Raw genomic sequence first — 27,607 nt, 5'->3', positions numbered from 1 at the left:
AAACGCTATGGGTTAATAAAATATAGGCTATTAAACCCATAACACATTAAGGGAAGTATTATATAGATATATATATGTAGATATATTAAGTAAGCTTGTGCAATTAAACCATTATGGAGTATAGATTCTTTTCACTAATGTGCATACAGAGCTATTAAAGAAGCATAAGAATTAGCAGAATTCTCTTTAGAAAACATTCTTTTAAATTAAGTTTTTGTGGATTTCACACACTGCCAAAATGCACACATCATGTTGAAAATGAGATGTGCATTGGGCAAAAAGCCAACAGTTTAAACATGTAACACATGATGCCACCGAGGTATTTTTAGCTGTGTGCCTTAACAAGATAGAAATAATTTTTTTTCTGCAACATAGATTTATTTTCTTTGAAAATGTTTTTGACTGAAAACATTTTTTTACATGTAAGTTTGCAGAAATAAACTCTGTAAAATACAGAAAAAAATTACACATTTTTCTTAGAAAAATGTTATGACAAGATTTAGGCAAAACTGATCTATTTCCTTAGGAATGGTTCTATTTTCTGTTATAAAACAGCTCAAATGTATTTCTTATGCTTTATACAGGAAATATGATTTACATATGAAATATGAAAGTTCTCTTTTGTCCAGCAATTGTGTTATTTCACAAATAAAAAAGTCATACAGCAACAATAACTGCATAATTTGCAACTACCACCTCTTTCCTATTGACCATGCCCCCAAACTATTTCCTATTTCAATCCTGAAGATTGAAAAAAACTGCAAATTTTTCTGTAACTTACTATTGAGAATTAGTCTTAATCAGATGATTTTGATTCATTTCTCATGAAATCAAGACAGAGTTGTACCCCATGGCCCCAAACAGAACATTTTTATATCATAAAATGGTGCAGTAAACTGAGGGTTGTTTTTTCTGAACTCTGCTTCCAAAAAACTTGATAACTTCAAAACACCTAAAAAATTAGAAACATCTCCTGTTTTGCTTTCTTGTTTTTTAGAAACTGGAAAAGAGGTTCCTTAAATGTTCCAGCTGTACGGATAGAGTTGAAGATTAAGACTTGGAAATCAAAGTCACAACAGAAAAAGTAAAAACCAAACCAACCCTTTTTCCAAAAAGATCACAAGTGAAACTAGCTCAGGATGTCACAATATTAAAAAAACGTTGTGAAAAGTCACAGAACAAGCTGACACACTTTCACATGTGACATTTAAAACAGCAACATTTTGTTTTCAAATTTTAAGTCTTGAAGAAAAAAATCAACTGAGTATTTCCTGAAGATTTTGGTCAAAAGGCTCTCATGCTTGCAAGGCTGAAAGAACATGCAGATATAGAATGTCTGTTTGAAAATTTTATCACTTTCTCACGTAATATTCACATCGTAGTCTGAAATTCTTACATTATCACCCCAGCCTCAGCATCTGGATTTCAATTAACAAGTGGAGTTAAAAACCAACAGGTTTTTAGATTGTGAAGTTACAATTAGAAATATTTGAAACTAAGTGACAAAATACCCAATTTGCTGGTATCTTACTGTTTTATTCACAAAATAAAAGAGCTTTGTCTTTCCAAACAAAGAACATAACAGAAAGATTCAATGATACAGTTATAAAAAAAAGTGTTACTGAAAATTTGAAAAAAGTCTGGTAAAATTTACAAATGCAAACTATCACTTTGTACAAAATCTTCTTTTCAAAGAAACTTCAGGAATAGATTTTAAAATACAGTTCTACCAGCTTGGAAATGCACCTTGATCGCCGAGGGGGCTGGGTTCATTTCCGCCGGTGTGGGGAGCCCTCCCTGCGGCGAGGGGAGCGGTGAGGGGAGCTGTCCCTCTCCCTACGGTGAGGGGAGCGGTGAGGGGAGCCCTCCCTGCGGTGAGGGGAGCTGTCCTTCTCCCTGCGGCGAGGGGAGCGGTGAGGGGAGCTGTCCTTCTCCCTGCGGCGAGGGGAGCGGTGAGGGGAGCTGTCCCTCTCCCTGTGGTGAGGGGAGCTGTCCTTCTCCCTACGGCGAGGGGAGCTGTCCCTGTCCCTGCGGTGTGGGGAGCGGTGAGGGGAGCTGTCCCTCTCCCTGTGGTGCGGGGAGCCCTCCCTGCGGCGAGGGGAGCGGCGAGGGGAACGGCGAGGGGAGCCCTCCCTGCGGCGAGGGGAGCTGTCCCTCTCCCTGCGGTGTGGGGAGCGGTGAGGGGAGCCGTCCTGGCGGTGTGGGGAGCCCTCCCTACGGCGAGGGGAGCTGTCCCTCTCCCTGCGGTGCGGGGAGCCCTGCCTGTGGCGAGGGGAGCTGTCCTTCTCCCTGCGGCGAGGGGAGCGGTGAGGGGGGCTGTCCCTCTCCCTGTGGTGTGGGGAGTGGTCAGGGGGGCTCTCTCTGCGATATGGGGAGTGGTGTGGGGAGCCCTCCCTGCGGTGAGGAGAGCGCTGTGGAGGGCTCTCCCTGCGGTGAGGGGAGCCCTCCCTCTCCCTGCGGTGTGGGGGGCTCTCCCTCTCCCTGCGGTGAGGGGAGCCCTCCCTCTCCCTGCGGTGAGGGGAGCTCTGTGGAGGGCTCTCCCTGCGGTGAGGGGAGCCCTCCCTCTCCCTGCGGTGTGGGGGGCTCTCCCTCTCCCTGCGGTGAGGGGGGCGCTGTGGAGGGCTATCCCTGCGGTGAGGGGAGCCCTCCCTCTCCCTATGGTGTGGGGGGCTCTCCCTGCGGTGCAGGGAGCCCTCCCTCTCCCTGCGGTGAGGGGAGCAGTGAGGAGGGCTCTCCCTGTGCCTGTCGTGGCTCCTGCGGGACTCCCTGTGCTGCTCAGGGTACCGGCTGTGCCTGTCCCGCTGCCTCTCCGAGCCGTTCCTGGAGCGCTCCTCCTGCTCCTGCTCCCGGGGGCTGCAGCGGCCACGCTCCCTCTCGCGGGACTTGGATCTCTCTCTTTTCCTACTACTACGATGTCCATCGTCTTTATTCCTACGTCTGTAATTTTCATCATCAGACAGAGAAGCTCTTCTTTCTGCTTTCTTCAGTTTGGAATTACTGTGTTTATTTTCTGGATCCTTACTTCTTTCATGGTTCCTATCCTTTCCGCTGTGGTAACCATCTCTGCCGTTGGATTCATTTCTGTGGTGGTACTTTGAAACATCATCTCTCCTATGTGATTCTCTTAAATGTTGGTGATTTCTTTCTGATTTGCTCTCAGTATCACTTCTTTCCTCTCGCTGCCTCCTTCCAATTTTCTTTTCAAGCGATTTCCTTCTCCTTTCTTGTTTTTTCCTGGAAACTTTATCAGATTCTCTATTTTTCTTTTGCGTTCTCTTCCTTTTGGCTTTAGAAACATCTGAAATTATAACAAATTATGGAACTAAGTTGCATTTTAATTTAGTACATTAAATTTATTAAACTACAAAAAGAGTTCTAAAGAGTGTTTTTTGCCAGAAAACATTTCTGCACATGTATCTGGACAAAGGGTCCAAAATAATGAACTCCTGATTTTTATCCCCTTGCTATCTGCACATGATGCCTGTCCTTTTAAAACCTCTACCTGTCATCACCCTCTTGCTAACTTGTACCCAAAGACCAGGCATAGGCTGTAAAGTCATACACCAAAGCACTCTCACAAATAATCTTTTTTTCTAGGAAGATGAAAAACAGCAGATGAGGTAATATCTCCAACACTATCCCATGAGGAAAAAGAGGTAGGATGAAATGGCGTGAGATAATGGTATTGCAGCACTGTAACAATGGCCTTCAGGCTCATTTTTTAAAGGAAATAGTGACAGCTTTGTCAACAAGACTAAAACTAACTTCTGTATTTCTAAATACACAGTAGTCTCATTTCAGTGAACAGGTCTTACCTTCCTGTTTGCTCTTTATCAGGGACCTTTAGATCCCACTTGACAGTATTTGGCATTAACAGCCATTTACAATAACCATCCATTTGCCTTAGTGCATGAACTGTAGAATCACACCAGCTGCTTCTTATCACCTTTTGAAAATATCACAGCCCTCAACTGATTTATTAGTACATGCATTATCTGAATTGTCTAGGCTCGTGTCTGAACTAAAGCTTGATGACATTCTGTTAAAATGCATGGATGGATCAATTCAGATACATCTTAATCCATAATGTTCTTTAAGCAGTGTTTTCCATACTATTTTACATCCACCAGCATGCAGGAAAAGACCTGAGAAAGAAAAGAACCAGCTGCTTTGATGGCAGATGTATTTTATCCTCTGCTGGACCTGTTTTAGAACTATCTCCCCAGGGCAGTGCTGAGCTGAGCAAGTTGATGAAGTTCCAAGCATTAACAGGCAGTATGACAGTAATCTCTAACTTAGCTCAATTTCTGATCAGCAGGTTTTCTATTTTTCTTTCATACACTGATCAACACTGAAATACTGCCACACATTTCTATGAAAAATATCTCATAACTCCTCCAAGTAATTTTATAGATTTAAAAAGCTACAAACACAGGAAGACTTTAGAGGTATAACCAGTAATGGAACCTCAACTCAATTAACCATTAAAGCTTACTGTTATCTCCAATTAGTGTTTTGTACCACTTGTTTTTCCAATTAGTGTTTGTGTACCACTATATTAAGGTACACAAGAAACTGAAAAGTGAAAGCAGGTTGCAAAGGTACCAAGATGTGAATTTTAATGAATGTGTTCCTCAATGGAGAAAAGGCAAGTAGCAAGAGAAGGTCCTAAACTTTGAAAAAACCCTGTTTCTACTCGCAGACTGCAGACTTGGTTTGTCACTAAGGAGTGACCCCTCTGGTTCCTATCAAGCAGCTCAGCAGAGCTGCAGCTGTCCCTGCAGGACCATCTGGCCCTGTGCTGAACCAGTGCCTCCTGTGACCCTGTTTGGCCGTGCCCTCCTCTCGTGCTGTCGTCACTGATGCTGTTAGCCATGACACACAGCTCCACCTTGGACAGGAGACTGAGGTGGAGAACAGAACTGCATTTCCAAAGCAGGAGCAGTTCACACTGCTTTTATTTTATTCATCATTTTTATTTCAAAGGCATGTAATAAATCAAATTAACTTTGAATCAGCAAACTTCTGTGCAACAGGAAGTCATGCTGTGCTATCATCTGCTCCTGCTATATATACTGGGGGAGACTGCACACACTAACTCATAATAGCAACTACTTTAAAGATTAAGCAATGTTTATGACAGTTCATGTCTAATGGAAGTTTCTACATCAGTACAACAGTATAAGACACTAAATGCTAATTATAATGCATAAAAATACAAAATAAATTATAAGAGAAAGCTAATTCTTCCTTGGAAATTCCTCTACAGACAAGAAATTTCACTATATAGCCACACAATCTTTTTCTGAAGCAGAGAAATTAGAAATAGGGACTCAGATGGAGCACAATATTTAAACACATTGCTAGAACTGAAGAAATGATTTCTAAAAGGAAGCACATATTTCCAGGGAAAGACAAAAGGAGTATCAAGCTCACTCAATTAAGCCAAGAAAAAAAGACATCAGTAGACATGAGTCTCTATGGTTCACCAGTAAACAGACAAAATAATTGAAAATTACTCTAATCCCTCAATCTTCCAATAAACTGAAGTCATAGTAGAGTGCAACAGATATCAATTGTGTAAAAAAATTCATCTACAAACTAACGTTTCTCAGATATTTAAGTATCTAATAATGGAACTCCGTTTTTCTGAGTACAAATTTAAAAATAAATTTCCTTGAGAAATATTTAATATTTTAAAACTTTAAGTTAAAAAAATGGATTAGCTTTTAAAACAGAGAAATGACCACTGTCTATAGCGAGATCTTCCTCAAAAGAAGTATACACAGAAAGAGTAATAAACATATCTGAGAAAGAAATATAAGAAAAGCAAACCGTTGTACTGGTGGTGTTTAAATACCTGAGTCACTGCTGCTGTCACTGCTAGATGAGGAGTCACTGCTGCTCGAAGACTCTGAGCTACTACTGCTGCTGTCGGAATCAGAATCTGAGGAAGAGTCTGTGTCTGAAGATGAGGAGGAATCTGACGACTCAACATTTTGCTTCTGGGTCATGATCAACTTTGGTGCATTTTTAAGATGTTCCCGTAATTCATCCCTAATTAGCAAAAAAAAAAAAAAAAAATTGTTCTTCAATGTTATTTTTTTGTTCATGGGGAGAGGGAAGATGAAGAAAGTAAATATCAAATGAGAAAAGTGTTTCTCACGTTAGTCCTCCAAGGCCAATAGAAGTGAAGAAATTGATGGCAAAGCGAGTGTTCCTTGGGTTATCCCGAGGCAACAACCCCTCAAAGAAAGGCTGCAGTGTCCTGATGAAAACAAACATCTATATTAAACACCATGCTGGCTCAGCACTCCCACTGACATAAAGAAACTGAAAAAAAACCTGTATGTATCTTCACAAGAAAGCAAAAGTTTTCTCTTCACGCATTTTTCAACACTTTCGTTGTTTGTACCTATTATGCATCTAATGAAATGCTATTTCAAAACTTGCTCTTTTATGACAACATACAGGAGAGTTGAGTTGCATACATACTGACAGATAATGACAACAGAAACCTCAACTTTGTGAAGCCCTGAAGTGACTTGTGGAACAGCAGCAGCCTGGGAGAGCAAAGGATAACAGGTGCTGACCAAAAAGGTCCAAGATTAGGGATCCATGCTGCAATCCCCTCATATAAGGCCTTAGGGGCAGTTTCAAATTTAAGTTTACATTAACTAAAGCATCTACCACATTCTTCATCATACACAGAAGAAATCCCAACTTAGAGGAAATAGCTCAAGTAACTGCAAGTAACATTGTCAAAATATAACACATTAAATCTCACACAGATTTAAAAGCATGTCATGTATACTACATTTAGGGATTAGTAAGTAATCCTAGAGAAACTGTTACTAATAGTTGTGTGTTTTTTCCTAAGTTTTGTCAGAAAGAGAAGGCCCAGTAATGTTTATTATGCAGCTATACAGCTGACAATATATAAAAATAAACTCGCATTTGGAAATTGTTACGGTAGCTGAGTGTCACTGGGGGTGGAGGGGGAACAGATACATCCTGCAAAGAGTCATGCACGTTCTTGAACCCAAAATGACAGCAATGAACTCAGCTTCAAAAGTGACTCCTTGCAGTGACTAAATCTACACATGAACTTATTCTTGAAGTACTGCAGCTACAGAAGGGCAGTCTCACTTGAACCTGAACACAGAGTTCTTAGCTGAACGTTTTCAGATAAAGAACCTAATTAAATTTACAGTTTTGAAAATGAAATTTCAACTTACACATCTTTTAATCTCGCATTTAAATTTGGAAGTCCCATATATTCACTGAGTTCCTGAAAGAATATTTTGACAAAAATTCTACTGGAGGATGTGGTAGTTTCTTCACTCAGTATTATACATTCAAGGACCTGAAAATATTCAGAAAAACATTAACCCTTATGTTTAAACATACATTTTTTTCTCATCTTAGAAACTTCTGTCCTCCTGAAGTAACTAATAAAACCTCATCTTTTTTTCCCCAAGGTTCATAAATTCTAGTCAAGACTGTCTTTCTCAAAAATTCTTTTCTACCACATGGGAGCAGCTGCTGATCATATTTATGTTAATAATTCTTTTCAGATTTTTTTTTTAATTTAGGAAAAATCTACAAGACAAAATCAGATGCGTAAACTTCTGGCAAGTTAAGAGATTTGGGACTTAAATACAGAAGAGGTAAAATATTTGGACTGACTTATGTGTGCTTGAAGAATGACAGGTAGACTAGGCTATGAAACAAAAACAAAACAATATGACAAGCTACCTTTCTATACAATAAGATATCTCAGAATGTGAGACTGCATTTATTTATTAGGTATTTAAACCATAAAATGACAGTATTTTAATGGTATTATAATTCAATACAACTTCTAATTTATCAAAATTTAGAAGCTCAAAACTCTTTTCCAAAAGAAGTACTTTTTAATCAACAAATTCCACCTGAACTCCCTAAAATACTAGCTTAAATCAACAACTAAAAAATGAGGAGAGAGGATGATAGGGGAGAGGGAGAAAAAGGAGATGGCACAAACCAGAATTCTTCAACAGTGTCTAATAACTTACTTAAATTAATCCAGTTTGCCACAAGTCATTACAAACTGTAGAATAAAACTGGAATTCATGTACTGTATGTTACTGTGGAGTACTGGAGCTCAAGGACAATGGCTTTTTGCTGTAACTTACACTCCAGGGAATTGAATCAGTGTACAGGAGATGAGCAAACATCTTGGCCACATTCCTCAGTTTGTTGGTTTCCAGCCGATGAATGGTATCGTACTGCTCCTTGAAAATGGCTTCAAAGGACTCCATGTATTCTTTCTTGAGCATGCAGAAACGCTGAAACAACATGGTACCACTTAAACAACCACTTAAAAAACCACTAAACGTGCAAATAACCTACAACTAAGTGACCTAATGGTGTCAATATTTACTGCAAGACTTCTTTTTTAAATAACCCTTGGAGGAAGAGCAAATACTCAAATGGATCTATTTTATAGCTTTGAGCAGTTTGTCAGGACAAGAAACTCATTTGCATTGCAAAGCAGTAATTATCAATTCTGAACTACAGCAAATTATCCAGCATTTTGCTTGACTTCTCTACATCAAGTATTTTCACCTGATACAACCCCATGTTTTTTCAGGACAGCACTAAACAACTATTTCAATTTACAGAGGCAGCAGGAAGCAGAAGTAAGACATTTTGGACATAAACATTTCAGAGAATATAGAAATCAACATATACATTCATCTGAACATGCAGATTCATATGGTTACTGCTTTGTAACTGACTGCCAGCAAAAGGATTTCCTGGAAAAATGGATGAAAAAAATGAGAAGAAACATTCCCTTTCAGCACAGCTTGCTCCCTTGAGAAGACAAGAATTCCATCTTAACTCTTCAGACATGCCAATATTATCAATAGAGAAGCCTTAAGTAAGAAATAACTGCAGCTACATTAGCAGTTAGTTACACAAAACCAGAGAGTTAGCTGTTATTGAAGAGCAAACAAAACACCCCCAAGCCCAGGACACTAAGTATTCAATCTTGTGCTCTAAATTAAACCTATTAAGCAGCTTTGAACAAGGTGGCAAATGACAAGTCTCCAAGATAACTCTTCAGCACTGTAAAAAAGGTATTTTCTGGTAACTCATAACACTATTATGTCTTTTTACCATTTCTTTGCCGCTGATTTATTGTTCTACCATAATGAGAAAAAAGGGAGGCAAAATAAGGAACAATATAAAGGGAAAGTGAATTCTCTCATTCTGCATTTACTATGCTTTTTACAATCAAAGTGCTAATTCAATCCACTAAAACAATCAACTAACATAAGCATCTTCAGAATGATAAAATGACTATTAGTTTTATTTATCCATTAAAACTTAAGTTTGACACACAAAAAACAGAGTAAAACAATGAGATTTTCTATCATAAAGTATAAAATCTGAAACAGAACTCACCCCTGCCAGTAACCCAAAGAATTTCTCATATGTTCTTTGCTGAGCACAGCAGTCAAGTATCATATTGCAGAGTTCTTTCTGGGTTATGAAAAAAAGAATATTTCTCCAGGTAAATTCACTGTAGCAGCAAAAACCCTATCAGTACATACCAAGCAACTGAAGGAAGCTTTACATGGATGTGAGCTTTGAAATGAATATTTACATCAAACTTCATGGGCAACACCAGTAGTTTTCTGAATTTCTACTGGACATGAATATGAACTTTTGCCCTTCAAATTTCCTCTTCTGCCGAAACTAAGATTTATGGTTATTTAACACAATATACGTCTAACAAAAAAAAAAAATCAGAATTCATTTACAAAGAGACTTTAGCACAATGAGAACAGGAGTTACAAGAGAAAAAGTTAAGGTTTTGAGGGTCTTTTTCATGGTTTTGTTTTTGTTTGTCAGTTGCTTCTTTTTGTGATAGTCTTTTTAGGGTTCCTTTTTGTTTGTGTGAAATAGTATCAATCCCTGCATTTACAGAAAATAAAAATTCTTTACAACTTCTAAGTGTTAAAATGGCTTACAGGCAAACCATTTGGAAACACAATGTGCATTTCTTAGCAGTTATTTCCAAAATCAGAAATATGCCAAACTTATTCCTCTGACCTTCTGCCTGAGATACAGCTTGCAATGCAGCTGTGAACTGGTTCAGGGTACATTTGGCAACATTAATTAAGGCAAGTGAGCAAATGTTTTCATACAAATTAAAAGCCATGAAGTTACACAATCCTTAAAACAGCCCTGCACTTTTTGCCCATTCACTTTTTTATTACTGTTTTCTCCTAAGACCAATTCCATAGTGCAATCCAATTTATGACACTTCCAAATAGGTTTCTGGCTGTCAGTCATGTATCTTTCATTATTAGTTTAATTTCTCTTTAAATCAATAGTAACATTCCTATAAAACCTACTGGATGATTTCATACTGGATTTCATGTTCTCCCGCTTGTGTCATACTTCCAAGCAGGTATTCAGAAGAAACATTTCTGCCCATCATAAAAGCTCAAAACAAATAAAAAGCCAATCAAGCTGAACAAGAAAAGAAAACACTCCTCCAAATAACAAGGCAGTAATGTATCAAATAAACTTACAGATGTGTTTAAAGGCATTCCTGTTAACACTGTCAACCAGTGTTAATGTGATGTATTAAAATGCATATTAACTTTTTATATTATCCCATTATACAGTAATGCTGCAGTTAATCAGTTTTTAACAATAAAAAAGGTAAAGTGCTGATGCCACTGTTAATAATGTCAGGAAGACTTGAAAAACAAATTACTTTTCTTCCTCATCTTAAATGCAATTATAGCCTTGGTATCCCCCTGTGTTTTACAGTAATTAAATATTTTAACATTTTAATTAAATATTACAATGATTTCTAGGAGGGTATCTTGAATAACCACACGCACGAAAATAGGTTTGCCCATAAAGTCATTCTTGCTGGTGTTATCCAAACAATTTGAGGTTAGGTCTAGAGTAACTGTCCTCCAGATTTAAAATTAACAAACTTTACAATTATTTAATTACTTTTTGAGAGATGCAACAAGCTCAAATGGCAAATCTAGCTTAATTTAAAGCTTCTAAAGTTAGTGAACTAATATCTGGACTCCCAATGATGTTTATGGCATGAAGAACCTGTTTAGCCCATCACTTGTTTTGAAGACCACAAAAAATTTGTTGCTCAATTTTACAGGCAATTTTTATACTGTGTTGTTTAACTGTTTTCATACAATGCTCAATAAGTAACTACCCAGCTTAGTTAAGAAAGCCTATATAGCTACCCAATCATGAAGTAAAACACTTCAAAATATCTGACATCTCATACAGATGGTGAATCATCTTTTGTGAAGATCTTGAATTTATTATTGTATAGAGAACAATAGCACTTCCCAAAACTGCTAAGACAGAAGATAAGGAGAAAGGTCCTCCTAAATGCAGTGCATTTCTCACAGTTCTGCCTAAGCAGTCCCTATCTGCTCTTACCCAAACAGAATAGCAGTTCTGATGAACCGTGACTCAACCTAACATGCAAACTATCATCATACATTAAAAGATGCTAAAGGAAAAGACAGAAAAATCAGACTTGTTTTGGCTTTTTCTCCCAGTTTTACAATTTAAAACACAACCACACCCTGCCCAATCTATCTTCTCTCAGCTTCACACAAAGGCTGTGTTCATGGCAGGCAGAAGAGCTAAAGTAACTTAGCCCCTTCTGATCACGGGTTCCTTTTCACAGCTAGTACTTCCCCCCCGCCCCTTCTCACCATGCTTTGCAATTTCTCTAAGATTTGCATTCAGTCAAGATTGCAATTTCAGAGCTGCCCCCCAGGCTGCCTCCATGTGGAGGTCACTTCTGCCCTCCTTGGCTGGAAGTGATGCCATTCCCACCTCCCTTCCCCTGCCAGCCCCACAGCTCTGTTCCATCCATTGCATACACAAGCTGAAGCCATCATGAGATCCCCACCCTGTAAGCTATTCTTAAAATATAACATTCTCAATATCAAAACTTAATTTCTAGAAGTTTCTTCACGGAACTAAAGGAATTGGTTTGCCAGGAGCAAACCTAGTACAGGCCTCAGGTTCATTTAAATCAATGTGAAATGGGAATTATGTGAGACAAGTGCCTTGCATTTCATCTATCTTCACTGCTTTTACAGATGCCACACTTTTTTCACTTTTAATTCACTGATGCCTATTTTACTCCCACTGACTACCTTAAATCTTTCCTTACTGCTGCATATTTTAATGGGTGCAACCATCACACAGCCTACTTTTCCCAGCATCTCTGCTTTCTCTTCTGAATTTGTCAAGTTACCACTTAGAGCCAAAGCTGACAAAGCCATGGAAGGTGTTTCAGCAGCAGGCAGCCTCTTGTCAAGCTATGTGCAGTGCTTTTAGCAGCTACTACAAAGTCTCCAGGTCTATCCTCTGCTCAGCTAACGGCCTTCATCAACTTTTGTCCCTTTTTTTGCTCAATTCCTTTTCTGTTTAGAGCAACATATGCTTAAAGCTGAATATGGTTATCACAAATCTGGTGTAATCAGACTTAATATTTTACACCGGAATCATTAGCTGGATATAAGGATAGATATATTTTATATCATACTGCTACTAGTCTGCAACACAAAACACACACAAAAATGAAATAATACACTGAAGTCCCACAGTATCTCTTTTCTTCTACCTGAAGGCTGCACATGCAAAACTTCACTTTGAGTAATTTCACTGAGCAATTCCACCTCCTTAGGTTACATGCATACACACATCCATGGAAGACCAAAATCCAGGCAGAATTCTAGCTAATGCCTGCCTATCACTTACACAACAGCCCAATTCTGTATGGATTCTGTACCTTCACTTTGTAGACATCAACAAATACCACAACATGGTATATGCATGTGATGTACTTTTTTTTAACTTGACAAATCATGGAAATTTAGAATGATTCTGCACCTCAGGCCCACAAAAACCTCCTACTTCAAAAGAGAGGAAAGCTGCTTGAGGATGATTATCTTTTACAGCCAGTAGCAAGGCTGTGAACTAATCACGGTGCAGTTGCTAAACCTACCAGCTGCAATGCCCTCCAATTAAAGAAATTAATGTATCTAAGAAATCATCAATTTGACCAAAGCGTATTTATCAGCCTTTGACCATCCTGCTCTACATCAGCTTCCTGAACTATATTTTCACTGAAAGTGAAAATAGTCAGGCCAACATAAGTACTTGTGTTATCTTCAAGACTCAAGGCATAAATAACACGAGACACTGACACTCCCACACCACCAACTAGGACTGCCTTGAGCAAGTGACAGCACCCCGTAAAAATGGAGATGTGTCAGATGCATGCATAATTCCTTCAAAAAGGCTGTGCCTGCAAGAATTTTTCTCATTTCAAGTAAAAAAAAAAAAAATCTGGTGACGCATTACCTTTATCTGGAATATGCACAGTGTTAGAAGAGGCTCTAATTTAATTTAGCAACATTTCTGTATACAAGCTTAATTCTTATCACAAACCAAGAAAGAAGAAAAGCCTAAAAGCCGTCCCATTTTAGGCACATTTTCAAAGAGCAAGAACAATGTATGGTCGCTTTAATTTTTTTTAGTTGTCTGCATTGAGGCCAGGCTTGTTTGACTGCTCTTCCCCATAGTTCAGAAGCCAGAAGAACTGGTTATACCACACTTCTCTAACTACAGTTTTAATTTATTTAAATTTTCTTCTTTGGTAATACATGGGATTAACACAGCTTTAACAGAGATAATAACAGTATTTTTTTAAAAAGTAAAACAGTGAGCTCTGCCAAGACTGAACATATGCCTAAAGAAGCAATTGCAAGGCTTGTTTAGAACAGCTTTGCACAGACTGTAGTACAGACAGCAAAGCTATTTCATTTTTGATCTGCAGGCTTCAGCTGGGTCTAAATAACATGAATAAAAGCAAACCCACTCCTAGTATATTTACTTAGAAGTGAAATAACACTTTAAATGTTTTCCCTCAAAAAAAAAATAAAATCCACAGGACTGCTGACATCCCTCCTCAGCAGCTGGTCCTAAACTGCAATGCCAAAAAGCAGTATTATGTTGTTCCAGTCCACAGATTATCCATCTGAACCTTAATCCTCTTTCTGTGAGTCAGAGCTGTGTGATAGATCCATTACTGGTATTAAACAGACAAACAACTTGTGTTGCACAGCAGTTAATGTGACACAACGATCTGATACTTCAACCACTGGTAAAAACTGCTAATGTATTTCTGAACTCTACCCTGATAAATCCTACCAAAAGTTTCTACACATGAAGATTTCTGGAAGAGTTACCCAGAAAGATGGTCATTAAGACTATTAGTCTCAAACCTGTTGTTTGCATCTGTCTTTAGGTTTCAGATATTCTGACTAGTTTTTTGATTGTATTTAACTGAAAATTTACTACTCAAAGCTTGTGGAAAACAGTCTTTATGACAAAATTCAATACATATTGCTTTATTAAGTAAAGTTTTTCAGAAGAAAAGCAAAACATTACTGTAAAATCAGACTTGATTTGAATAAAAATTTTGCAATGAAAATCTTAAGTTGCACCTGATTTTTATGGAATATTTTCGCTAAATGCTAACTTGGTGTCATCTGCAAACTCAATAATAGCTTATTTTTTAATGAAGGCAGAGGGAATTAATTCAATAAAGGCTTCAGTCTGAAGACAGTAGCTTGAATGAATAAAAGGTGATTTTTCCATCTTAAAATTTGGCAGCTAAATTAAACAAATTTCCTGCTGAATGTATTCAGTTTCTTTAATCCACATGTACAGACTCAAGTCCTAGAAACCCCTGAATAATTTTACTGCCTACATCTGCTTATTCCTTCTGCTCTCACAATGATCAGGAAGTGACTTCCTTTTTTAAATGATTTTTGTTCCCATAAAGGAGCTTAATTCTATACAATGAGCAAGTCAAAGCTCTCATATCTTTGATTAAATGAGGTGAAGAGTATTCAGGACTCTTAAGGAAAAGAAGTAATCAGTACAAAGTAGAAGCCTCGTGATAAGAGGACGCAGTTTTACAACAGTTTTCAATCTTGAATTGTAGTAATTCCTACAACTAGTACTGAATTGTAGGTTCATACTAATGGTCGAGTTTTTCTTTTTCCTTCCCTTATTTCTTCTGATCAGCTTTTGCTCACAGAAGTTAGGAGCTGACAGAGACTGCCAAGGTATTAAATCCTAAGGATTAAGTAGTTCTCACTATAAGCAAGTAGTGTTGTGCATTATAACTCTGTATGGTCTAGTACATATATTCTTATTGCTTGCTTTATTCTTTATAGCTGAATTGATTTGCTGGGCAACAGGATTTTTTTTCTCTTTAGAGTTTTTCAGGTTACGTGTACTTCACTGAGAATTATAATCTTATGCATGCATAATATTGCATTTCATGCACAGAATTAGAGAACCAGATTTAAAAAAAATCACCATCTCAGTTCTTAGTTTACTTCCATGTAAATTGCTTAGAAACAAGCAACAGTGTAGGAATTGAAAAAAATTATAGGTAAACAAGTTCTCAAAGAACACCTAAGCATAGCCCAGATCTCCCCTAACTAGTTAGTATTATACTAAAGTTACTTATTACACACACTATGTCAAATAAAACTGATAATTAAAGCCACAAGAAGTTAGAAAGCCCACCCAAGTGCAACTCCTATGATGACAGCTTATAGCTGTCTGAAAAGCTGCTTGGAAAATTAGATGTGTATTTACATTCTACCAATACTGAACAAAAGTACTGGATGAAAAATTGCTTTTCCATTACTTGAAAACACAGCACTTACATGGATCTTACAGAGTCTGAGGACAAACCAGCTTTAGTCTCATGATCTTCAAAATTACAGCCAAGCAATCACTCAAAACTGCTTTAATTCAATATGCTTACTGTGAAAGCACCAAAACAACACACTCATAGCACTGTGCTAAATTTCAAGCCCCACTGATAAAGTCTACAGCTGCCTGCAAATATTATCTTCAACCCAGAGTCCTTTCAGAGACAGAACCCTGTCATGGTGCTGAATTCATGTCATAGGACAGAACTTTCACCAGCCCAAACAACAGATCTTTTAAAAAGGCTATGAGCAAACATTTGTGTTGCTTGACAGAAAGGAGCACATGCATAAGACAAATTGCTTATGAAATGTGTGTCAGTCTATTTGCTTTAAAGGTTGTGGAAAAAATTTTGAGGAACAACAGCTGTAAGGAATGACTCTCATTCATCTGCCTGCTATACAAACTAGGTCGTGGAATGTGAGCAAAATTTTTAGATACTACCATAGTACTGTGTCTCTAAAATGTTAGTAACAACAAGAGGAAGAGTAAAGGCTTACAGTCTGACTTTCAGGGAAGTCCATCTTCAGCAGTTTGTGAGCACATTCTTCAAAGTCTAAGCTGAATAGAAAAAAACATTATTATCTGTGCAATATACACTATACTAAAAACATTCCAAAACTGTATTAAGAATCATTAATGGTGCTATATCCTCAACTGTTTTGAAGTAAAGTATGTCAGCTGTTTGATTTGCTAAGACTTTTTTGCTGTTGTGGTTTTTTTAATAAATATTTTGTATTTCATGAGTTTCTATCTGAAAATTAATCCAAAGTGATTACATTTGCATCAATTTGAAAACCAGATGATCCGAGTCATTACTGCTATCACATCATCTTACAAAACTTAACAAAACAGAAAAGTGGGAGCTTATTTTGCACACTTTGAAACACACTGAAATGTAAGCACTTCAGACCAGCTCCAAAATCAATATATACCACACAGTCTTCTCTGTGCACTCCTGTTCTGAAAGCCTTTAGCTACCACCACTGGGTACATCCTCCCCCCACATATCAGATGAACAAGTTTGCGTATGACAAGAAAGTATTCAACAGTAACTTTGAAAAATGTGAGAACTTTGATATCCTCAGGATAGTATTAATTAATTCATATATCTAATGATCAACACCACAACTACATTATTGCACTTGTCATGCAGCATCAGATCTGCAGAGTATTATGGGCTGCAAGGTATCAATCTTTCAGCCTGGTGACACAGAAGCTACAATCAGCAGGTTTGGAATATTTGTGCCACAAATTGCAAGCAGAGTTCATTCTCAAGATTACCACAAGTAGACTATACTTCAGGGTTGGTAACTGTATACTTATTTTCCAAACAATGCAGACAGCAAAAGAACTCCATCTCAGAAGTGGGGACAAACTACAGAATTTTTAAGCATGTCTCAAATTTTTTCATAAATTCCCAAGATGCTGTTAAATTTGAAGATCACTGACTTCTGTTCACTCAAAGTTCTCATTACAGCAACAGTCCCAGTCCACTACCCAAACATTTTGAAATAAATAAGATTCATCTTAGAATGAGAATTTGGAAAACAGTTTGCTTTACACAGGTCAGGCTCCCTAAAGACCACTTCCCTACTTTTTTTTTTCTTTTAAATTGCACATTAAGACAGGATTTTTAAAGAAAGAATTCAAGTTCACTGACTTCAAAAGAACTGCACTCCTAGGTATATAATTTATATTTACCTTGACTGAATAGCCAGATAAATTGTACGACGGAAGGAGACCAGGTTAATTTCTGTTTTGTCATGGACAGTAACTTTCTGACCTGGAAGAGAAAAACATGGGTTTGTAAAGAGCAAACCATTAAGAGGAAGACACATGTAGTAATTATTTAGGACAGCTCTATTTACCATTTACTGAGTCTGTAGCACACTATTTTTCTAGAAGTACTTAGGACTGTTTGCAGGTTTATGGGGTTTTTTTATGTTTATTTTTATAGATAAGAAAAAAAACCCAGTATTTGCTTCATCTGTAACAGATGTAAATATTTAGAGACAGTTTTAAAAGGGTAATTCTTTTAAAGACATTTAATGTTTCTTAGTCACTGCAACCTCTAGGTTTAACATGTCTTGTCAATATTATTAGCAATCCATTTCCTGCATAACTTAGGCATACAATGCTTTAAGCAGCATTTCTCATTTTAATAGGTAACTCTTACTTCCTGTTAATTGCAGGATCCACATTACAACATTCTGCAAAGTCCTGGAGCAAGTGTAGAAAAATCCATTCTGAACCAAACTACTCTGGGAACACTTCAATTTGTAAAATACTCACTATTCCCTCAGTCTTTTAAAGTTTGGTAAAAACATAAAAAATGAGAAATTACAGGAATGTTCATACTTTTCTTGAACCTGGGAGCTCTGCTATTCTGTGAAATATTCCACCAAATCAGTAAGGAAATCCATTCCTGGTATTGTACAGGAACAGTACTTGACTGGCTTTTCTATTACTCATGCAGTCTGCATAAAAATTTCAGTTATGCTTATCCATTAATGTATTTTCCTGGGAATTGAATACATTCTTTGAAAATGAATAAGTTTTGTCTCCACTAAAGTGACATATGGAGGATGTAGATACAGTTGTAAGAAAATCCATCCTAATTTTGAAAGTTACTTAAAAATATGATTGAGCATGGAAAAGTTGAGGCAAGAGTTTTCATTTTGTTCTTTTTCATGTCTTACATTTGCAAGGCTTTTCTCCAAGGATACTGTCAAAAAAAATCATTGGTATCTCAAACTGATACTGTCAACAATAATGTGGCAAAGCTGCTTTTCCTTGTCTGCATGTGCTGAATGCTTCCTTTCAGACTTTTATATTGTTTGCTAGTATACACTTAGATCTGAGAATAACTGAAGAGGAAAACACTGCTTAACATTCGAGCATCTCAGTTTTGCAAAACATCTAAGAATCTGAGCTCTTCTTTCTTGTTTATCTACATTCAATCAATTTCTTGTAAGGTGCCAGTCATACACTTACCATCCTCATCCTCCTCTTCATCGTCGTCTTCATCTTCTTCACTACTTCCAGCTTCTTGATTTCCTTCAGATTCAGTGTCACCTTCATCAAGAATTTCTGAAAGAGCAGCATCCCAGATTAATGGAACACAGATCACAGTATTTTCATTACAAAAACCCCCCTGATCCCACCCCTGAAGAGTGAAAGGATGTCTCAGGTACAGAATGTGGAAGAGGCCAAAAAGCAGATCTAACATAACTCAATGGAAACACAGATGGAGAAACAACACTGAGGAGCACAAACACAAAGGAAAGGTCTGTGAACTGAATGAGTTGTATAGAACAGAAATATCACCCACGGTTAAATAAATGTTGGCAGCAACAGCTGAATAAGCAAATGCCATAGGTAATGGCTGCGCATACACACAAATGCCCCTACCTTTCTTCAGCATTTTGTATTTCTCTTCATTTTCCATAAAGTTCGGATCCATCTTGAAAACATCTTTAGAATAAAAGAGAATCTTTATTTAAAACACAAATTGAAGAAAACTATTAATATTTAACCTTGAATTTATTTTCTTGGGGAATGCAGTTAAGGAATTATCTTTCATTTCTAACTTACTAAGAACATCCTCTGGGTTGTAGTCATCTTCCAATGGCAACATATGAGTAAACTGATCCTCCTCTTCCACGAGATCTAATCCCTCTGGAATGATTGGATGATCCTTGAAGCCATCCTTGCGTACAGCAAACATGACTTCTATCATGTACTGAACGCGCATATCGATTTTGGATTCGTGCAGAATGTGTCGAAGGCGATCAAAGATTGCTTTGGAGAAGAGAGAAATGTAAACATGAAAGGTATTTACTAATACCAGTGCCAAGATAGGTTTTGGCTAACTGTACTTACCATTAATACCTCTAGGAGAAACTTCTGTTAATTTGAGCCCGCTCTCTTTAATAAATCCAATTGCTACTTCAATACTGTCATCAGTAGGCCTTTCAAGCAGCAAAGTGAGCATTTCCAAACATAAAACCTCATGAGCCTGTGGAAGAAGTATCAGCAAAGAATTAGAATGCAAAATATTACACTATCACCACAGTCATTTACTGGACAGACCTGTCCAGCCTTTGAAGGATGCCATAACACAGCAGTTTAATCACACAACGCAGCAGTAGCGGGGCAAAGCTGATTAAGAGGAAGTGAAAATTTCAAATCCAGTTCTACCATCAGTATTTACATCAATTTTCTAGTGAATGTGACTCTTCTATTGAAGTGCGCAAGCTGGCAAAGAAAATATTTTGCCATTAAGAATTAACAGAATGCATTTCCAAGAAGGAAACAAACCAGCACTTGCATTACAGAACCCAGCTCTAAGAGCATTGCATCTATAATTAAATAAGATCTTCCAGGACCAGGCATATAAGCAAATCACCCATCTCAGATTCATTTCCTCTTTAGCAAAATGCTGAACATTCCCAACACATTCCTGAGACACTGCTTCCTGACATTATTTAAATCAGAGCATCCTGATTGCTGACACATTAACAAATGGAATAGAGCTGGATATAAATTTGATTTAGATCAACTAAGTCTACTTCTGCTAACACACATGTTGCAAGAAAATTCTGTTTAAGATCTGTGGGACAGAGCCCCAGATAATCCTTGCTTTGCATAGAGACATGCCTGAATACTAGCCCAAACACACACATGAAATCTTGGGAAGCTCTGGAGCAGAAGTGCAGTGATAAGTAGTGATAACTGCATAAGCAATTACCAGTATCTTTTATAAACAGAATTTAACAACTTAAAGCAGGGACCACACTCAAGCTTTCAGCAACTTTCAGAAGAGACAGAGAACCTTCATTTAGGGTACTGCTGTCTTAAACTAAAAATTAGCCATATAGGGTTTGGATTGAGTAGAAACAAAGAAACATACCACATTCTGATTCATCAAATGTGCAACAAATTTCGAAGACGTTAGACAGAGTTGCTGCAAAAGAAATAAACCAGGAAATTTTAACATACAGAAGAAGAAATTCCTAACCCAGACATACTATAGATAAATGCATCTCACAAATGAATTAGAGTCATGAAACTATTTGAGGATAGATAGAAAATTAGAATTAAACACCCTTGCCTAAATGAAAAAAACTCAAACTATCACAGTATCAATCCAGTTTCATGATACTCTAATACTACTAAATGTCCCATTGACTGGTCTTGACCCACGTCTTGGCTGTACTCCTTTGAACACACTTGACACAGTTACAGTGCAGAATTCCACAGTTCAGCACGATGCTCCTTCACATTTTACATACCTTGTCATTTCTGCGATACCCTTTACGAAAATTCAGTATCAGCCTCTTGAGGATCAATTCACCGATATTCGGAAACTTGGAATTGATGATTGCCACAAGAGCTGCATAAACGTGAGTAAAAATCGGAGAGGCACTCTGAGCTTGCAAAATGGATCTAGACAGCAATCCCCTGGAAAAAAAAGCAAGTTTTAAAGACCTTCCTGGTAATAAAGCATGTAATGTTTTCATTCAGTACTCACCACATGAAATAGTGTTGTGCAGTTGGAGAAGCTGGAAGAAACCAGATTATGTTTTTCAAACCATGGTTTTTCATGCCACAATTGGAGTTTTGCAAAATGTGTTGCACAAATCTTTCTGAAAAGTTCTTAAACTGTTACCTAATCTTTCACTAAATATTGTTCATATTACAGATAGATTTAAAAATGCTAAGCATGCAGAAAGCCATCTTGTATCCTGCAATTATCCCTTTTTTAATCTGAACTTTGACTTATTATAAAATACTACTTAAAGATTAAATGAATGTAAACATAGGCTTCATGAGGCAATAGTTCTTTTATTATTCAAATGGTCTCTTTTACATTTATTATCAAGAAAGTCTGAGAAGCATCTGTGACTTACTTCCCCTCCTCTCAATTTTGCTTTCTGTAATGCCTAGAAGCACACAGAATTTGACTTTTGCTGTATTACTCAACTACATATGGGTGAGGATAAAAACAAAACAAACCTCCAAATATGGAATCTTCAAAGTACACACTGATATTCAAATCTACCTTCCCTGTGGCCTACTGAAATCCTAAAAAAAACTCCTACAGAGCAAGAAATACAAAGTGCACAGAGACCTTATTCCTACTTACTTTGGCATTGACAAGTGGAATAGAACTCATTTCATACTAGTGCACAAAAATTATTTTTGGATCTACCAAGCTACAACAGCATAATGGTCTTTTCTTTACAATGCATCAATAAATAACACCAACAGGGTAACTGCAGTAAAACTCTTTTTGTTAAATAGTGGCTAAAATATTGTCACTCCAAAAAATAAAAAATGAAGCATTACAAGCAAAATAGACAACGACAACTGTAAATTACAAGTCATTCAAGTAAAATGCATTGGGAAAACCTTAAGAAAAGGAAATATACACCATCTGTTGCACTCTTCTATTCCACCAAGCACACAATCTTTTTCCCAAGTAAGGGAATATTCTGAATAGGACAACATGGCCCAAGGTTAACACTAAGATCTGACTAACACCCATACACTACTAATAGCACACACAACAGTGTCCACATGAAGAGCGTACATGCTCCAGAAAAGCAAAAGAATTCTTTTCAAATACCAAGGCTTACCTTCCCCGAACAATATTCTCCTGAAGGAGCTCGTGAATGATGTTTTCTATATTAGAAACATTCACTTTGTTGACAAGACCATTGATTGACTTCTTCAAGGCTTCCCAACTCATCCTCTGGTATGCCAAGCTATTACAGAGTATCACAAATTGATATTGTATAAATTTGAAGTGCCACTGAGCAAATTTATATATATAGCATATATTCACACTTTCCTTTAATCATTAAAATAAATTAAAAATATTCACTGCATAAATGTTAAGAGTTGTTTACAATTCTACATTCAAGCACTAGAAAATCATTGAACCAACATGATAAACCAAAGTGTAATTCTCTGAAGATATGGTATAACCCAGCATGTTGCTTTGTAAGATGTTCCAAAAAAATCCTAGCTACATTTAGTATCCTGCTTTACTTTATAATTTCCACTTTGCAGCAGATGCAGGTACAGTTTATTCTGATTATCTTATCTCTCTTCTGATAAAAATATACCTTCAAAACAATGATCACAACCCTTAATGCATCCTATCTTTCCCAACATTCTCTAAACACCTTAACTGTTTTGCTTGCAGCAAAAAACCTACTATGTAACTTTGAACTCACCTATTTTTATCAGTAATTTGCTCTTGCATCATCCTGAGCTTGGCAGGTGGAATATATGCGCCACCTGTGCGAGTGAGGATTGGATCCACCTCTTCTTTCTTCTTCTTTGAGGTGGTCTCATCATGAGCAAGTGAGCTCTGGCCTGTCGACCTCTCCGGACTCCTGCGCTCAGGTGATGAGTACCGTCTCTGCTTCCTTCGATCATAGTCTCTGTCCTCCCATCTCTCATAGTGCCTGTCTCTCCCCCTCTCCATCCTTCTAAAGGAAAAAGAATAAATACCCACTAAACACCCAAATGTATGTGAAAAGCTTTCACATTTTATTCTTTAAAAGCAAGTATTTCATTACTGATTAAGAAAGGGCTCCAGACCTTCCATCTGAAGTTCTGTCATCATAGTATTCCCGTCTTGAATATTCCTCATCATATCTGCTGTCATCAGAGTACCTCCTCTTCCTGGGCGATCGAGACCGAGACCTATCACGCTCCATATCCCTACACAATCCATAGCACAAAAACTTTTAGTAAGAGGCTGAGAAAGGCAATGGTATTAATATATACTTGCAATATAATGTAACAATGCAAAAGTGTTCCAATTCTGCAATGTGAGTTTCAAAATATGTGTCACATCAATAAAAGGGTCTAGTTTAACAATAATTTGTCATCAGGAAAAAAACAAAAAATCAAAGAAGCACTGTAAAGGAAAGCTCCTAGAATCTGAAATTAAATGTTTAACAATAATAACATCAAATATCAGTGCTAAATTCAGCACCTTGTATTCCTCGAACGTATGTATTCATTTGTTTCTACTTATTTTGCCTGTAGAGCATGAAGCAATCTTGCCCAAAAATGTTAACTGTGGTATCAGCAATATGTGACTTCAAGCAAAAAGCCAGCATGTAACTTCCACTTTCAAGTCTCATGATAATTTAACTAAATACTGAGCTTTAGTAACAAACCCATTTAATTACTGTTACATTATCACTCAAGTATTTTATAAATCTATACTTGCTTTTTACCACTTCGTTATGGTAGTATATAAAAAGAAACATAATCTGATGATTTTTTTTAGCTTCTCTAACTCACTATGTGAGGTATATAGACAGAATTGAAGGAAACAAGAATCAGTCACTTTACCTGTCCTCTGGAGACAAACTGTCATGTCGGGAACTGTGGTTTTCCCTCCTGTCATGACTGGAACCATGCTTTAGGGAAAGAGAAAGAAAAAAAAACAGTCAAGCCCCAACATGAGTGTGAGCACCTATCTTCAGATCAAAGCACACCATGCCTCAGTTCCCACTCTTTTACAAGAAGGGCCATCAACAAAGCTGATTGCAGTCAGGTATGACAAGGAAAGGTTCCTGGCTCTCTAGGAACAAGCAGTTGAACAGCTGGACACCCAGCTACAGGATGCTGCAGATGCCAAATGCTTCCACAGGTTCAACTGAACAAACACTGAAGAAAAATCCACAAGGGTTACCAAAAAACTTTATCTGGCACAGGAAGCTGCAAACAGGTATAGAGTGGGAGTGTACATGGGCAAGTACTTTTATAGTTGCTCTATCCTAAACTCTTTAAGGCATCTGCTGTTAATTACTGCTGGAGACTACAGTAGATGGACCACTGCTCTGCCTTTCCTACTTCCTTCTTTCAGATGCCATTTTAATTTGGTGTGCCACACGCAATACCACAAACAGAATTCCACCATTCCTAGTTTAAAGAGTGTCTTTCCTCTCTCCTAAAAATTCCCTTTATTGAGCAATTTTTCCTTACATTCCCCCTTTTTACTAATTACCATTTATTTCCTCAAGAGTCATTCCTAGTTTCATACATTACAAACACCTGAGCTGCACTGATTTACTTGGCAGATTTGCAGATTGTGTAAGTGATACACACTTAAACAGCTCACACCAAATTCCATGGGCTGAACCATGACGTGTGTAAGTATGGAGTCATACAAAAATCAGAATGAGACAGCATCTACAACAAACACGCAGACATTCATTAACATGTTTCTAAACAACTTTGGCAGAATCAAGAAGCAGCATTTGTAACCTGAGTACTTTCATTGGAAGGGTCATCCCTTCCTTTAAAATATTATTTATGATTTTTCAGAACTACAATCTCATGATGCCACAGAGTGATTGTGTGTGAAACTCAACAAAAGTATTTCCTTATGCACCTTGATGGAACTCCCTGCAGCAACACACAGTTTGTTCACTGAAGCAGCACCCTCTACACCAACTGGCACACCAGTTCTTGCCCCACCAAAGAACCAGTTAAAACTCTGGGTGACCAGAATATAATGACACCTTTTCCAGAAAAAGCAGGGCAGCTGTTATCTCTAAGAACTTAACTGGGGGGGATGTGTATATATGCAAACCAATAATTGTTTTTTTGAGGCCACTATAACATATGCTAGAATGCTGCCTTTCCTAGGGTGCATTTCAAATTGCTAAAATTACACCCAGCATTCCATTGCCTGCATCAAGATGATGACAGAGAACAAGGGCATTGCATTGTCACTGGCAGCATGCATCCCTATAAAAGTTATGCCCACCTGGTTAATTTTAGAGCCACGGTATCTTTGCCAGCAGAGACAGTACAAGAAATTCACACACTCACCAAGGTTTGCTACCCCTTTCAATGACCATTACACCACAGAGCAGATCACTGAATTCATTCAATGGTAAGAAAAGTCCTTGCTTTTTTTCCCCAGCCCAGTAATATAATGCCAGCCTGTATCCTAAGCTTCCAAGAAAGTGGTAATAAAAATCTTTGAAGAACACAAAATAGTTCCTGTATTTAAATCCTATCTAGCAGTGGGATGAAGGCACTGGGTCTTTTTAGGATGATCCATTCTCATCTGTCTCTGCCCAAGCAGAATCAAAAATACAAGTGTTCACAGAAATAGAACAAGGTTATGGCTGTTTCTGTGTTTGGCATTTACCACATCTATGTGCAAAAGCAGCTTTGCTTGTTGAAGAAATTGTCACCTTCAGGTCTCTGTGACCAGGTTTTCTGCCACAAGTTAGTCCTCTTTCCTTGTCCATTTTCATCAAAATGATTAACTGAAAGTGTCCAAACAGTGTGCTTTTGCTAACTGGTTCATTTTAACAGATGAGGGAGCACCAACAGATTGGGAAAACAGAAGGTATTAAAACTACCCCTCAAGCATCCCTACTAAAAGCCACTCAAGTCAGAAAAGTTGGGGCAAAAAGAGTGAAGAAGCCCAAGAAGGTTCCAACTGTGGACAAACAGGCAAAGTCATACCACAGATTTCAGGTACTGCATTATAACAATATTGCTCTGCTAACATGTCCCAAATCTGGCCTTACAAATGATGTGTACCTCTACAAGCACAGCATTTCTCAATGTTTTCTTCTTGCATTCCCAAAAAATTACTCCCATCCACTCAGAAATGGCACGTATAGGTATTAAAAAGAAAAGTTTTAACATGCATAGTATGACATACAGTTGTCAAATTAAATGCCACTTACTGTCTCTACATCTTTTAAGATTGTTGTGAAATTTTTCAAAATCTTTCTCTATTCCTCCACATGCTTACATTTACTGTGGAGCCATCAGCATTCAGTCAGTTTTGACCAATTACTGTAACATTTCACAGTATTACTATTCAGGCTTTGATTGCAAGGACAGCAGCAGCTAGAAATAGCTGTAATTTACTGACTCCTAATAGTATTTATCTTGCAAACAGCTGCTGTCACAGATATTATTACTCCCGTTCCATTCAGGAAGTTTTATTTAATATAATGTTAGCTACAAACCTGATTACCAGCGACATGGGAGTGATCAAATCCTACAATTTAGGTCTAAGAACACTTACATTTACTTGTGTCACCCTGCTCTTCATCTTGACTTCCCGCTTTTTACAAAGTTCTCAACGTGCAGCCACGAGGCAATCCAAGCTGGAGTTCAGCATATGAAAACCATTTCACCTGGAACACACAGAACACAATCAAGAACTTTCGACTGCACACGGTGCCGGAACACGCACCTTTATTGGGTCCTTTAAGGCTGTACTTACACAAATCCTTAAACCAAAATGTTCCCCCAGGTCTGTTCCGATTCCCTGGAGTCTCACAGCGGCCGCACAGCCGCAGCCGGGAGCTCACCGCCACAGCCGGCCCGAGCGAGCGGCCAGGCCGCGGCCGGGGCCCTGCCCACCGACCCCGCCGCACGGCTCCCGGCCTGAGCCCGCCCGGCCCGCGGCCTCCCGCTCGCGGCGGGGAAGGCCGTGAACACTCGATCGGGGGCTCCCCCGGACCCCACGGGGATGGCGGGAAGGGGCGCCCCGCCGAGCCCCGAGCCCCAGCCCGAGCCCGAGCCCCAACCCCCGAGCACCCGGCCCGAACCTCCAGCCGCTGCCGCCGCCGCGCACGGCCTCAAATGCGTCACTTCCGGCGGCGCGGGTGAGCGCGCGGCCGGCCCTGCCCTTCGGCCGCCATGTTGGGGGCGGGGCCGCGCTGTCCCCTCCTCAGTTTAA

At 38.3% G+C, this 27,607-nt stretch overlaps 1 protein-coding gene across 3 annotated transcripts; it reads right to left on the bottom strand.

The window, feature by feature from the left end:
- On the bottom strand, positions 1-27,607 carry CWC22 (CWC22 spliceosome associated protein homolog). 3 transcript variants are annotated; one of them, XM_074548366.1, is made up of 20 exons: positions 27,477-27,607; positions 26,948-27,059; positions 24,238-24,305; positions 23,473-23,595; positions 23,103-23,357; positions 22,500-22,628; positions 21,153-21,321; positions 20,771-20,824; positions 19,741-19,876; positions 19,453-19,659; positions 19,270-19,332; positions 18,853-18,948; positions 17,560-17,641; positions 16,356-16,416; positions 9,454-9,531; positions 8,178-8,330; positions 7,239-7,366; positions 6,167-6,268; positions 5,861-6,057; positions 1-3,298 (listed from the first exon to the last, which is right to left on the bottom strand). In XM_074548366.1, exons 2-20 carry the CDS (start codon positions 26,972-26,974, stop codon positions 1,770-1,772), a joined length of 3,657 nt encoding a protein of 1,218 aa, XP_074404467.1. In that variant the 5' UTR covers positions 26,975-27,059; positions 27,477-27,607; the 3' UTR covers positions 1-1,769. The 3 variants fall into 3 exon arrangements, with proteins under 3 accessions (XP_074404467.1, XP_074404466.1, XP_074404464.1); XM_074548365.1 differs by lacking the exon at positions 27,477-27,607 and adding an exon at positions 27,149-27,435 and having other exon boundaries at positions 5-3,298; positions 23,103-23,360; XM_074548363.1 differs by having other exon boundaries at positions 6-3,298; positions 23,103-23,360; positions 27,477-27,606.

Source organism: Zonotrichia albicollis, chromosome 10 (genome assembly GCF_047830755.1).
Source record: "Zonotrichia albicollis isolate bZonAlb1 chromosome 10, bZonAlb1.hap1, whole genome shotgun sequence".
NCBI classification, from domain to species: domain Eukaryota; kingdom Metazoa; phylum Chordata; class Aves; order Passeriformes; family Passerellidae; genus Zonotrichia; species Zonotrichia albicollis.
This window is presented reverse-complemented; position numbering and strand designations above follow the sequence as displayed.

Bases quoted from the DNA above. Each gene is read 5' to 3' on its own strand.
- CWC22 (XM_074548363.1), bottom strand. From the start codon at position 26,974: ATGAAGAGCAGGGTGACACAAGTAAAT. The intron at 20,825-21,152 runs GTATGTAAAATG...TTTCTTTTGCAG, and splicing joins GGTATCGCAGAAATGACAAG to CAACTCTGTCTAACGTCTTC. The intron at 3,299-5,860 runs GTATTTAAACAC...TTATAATTTCAG, and splicing joins TGACAGCAGCAGTGACTCAG to ATGTTTCTAAAGCCAAAAGG.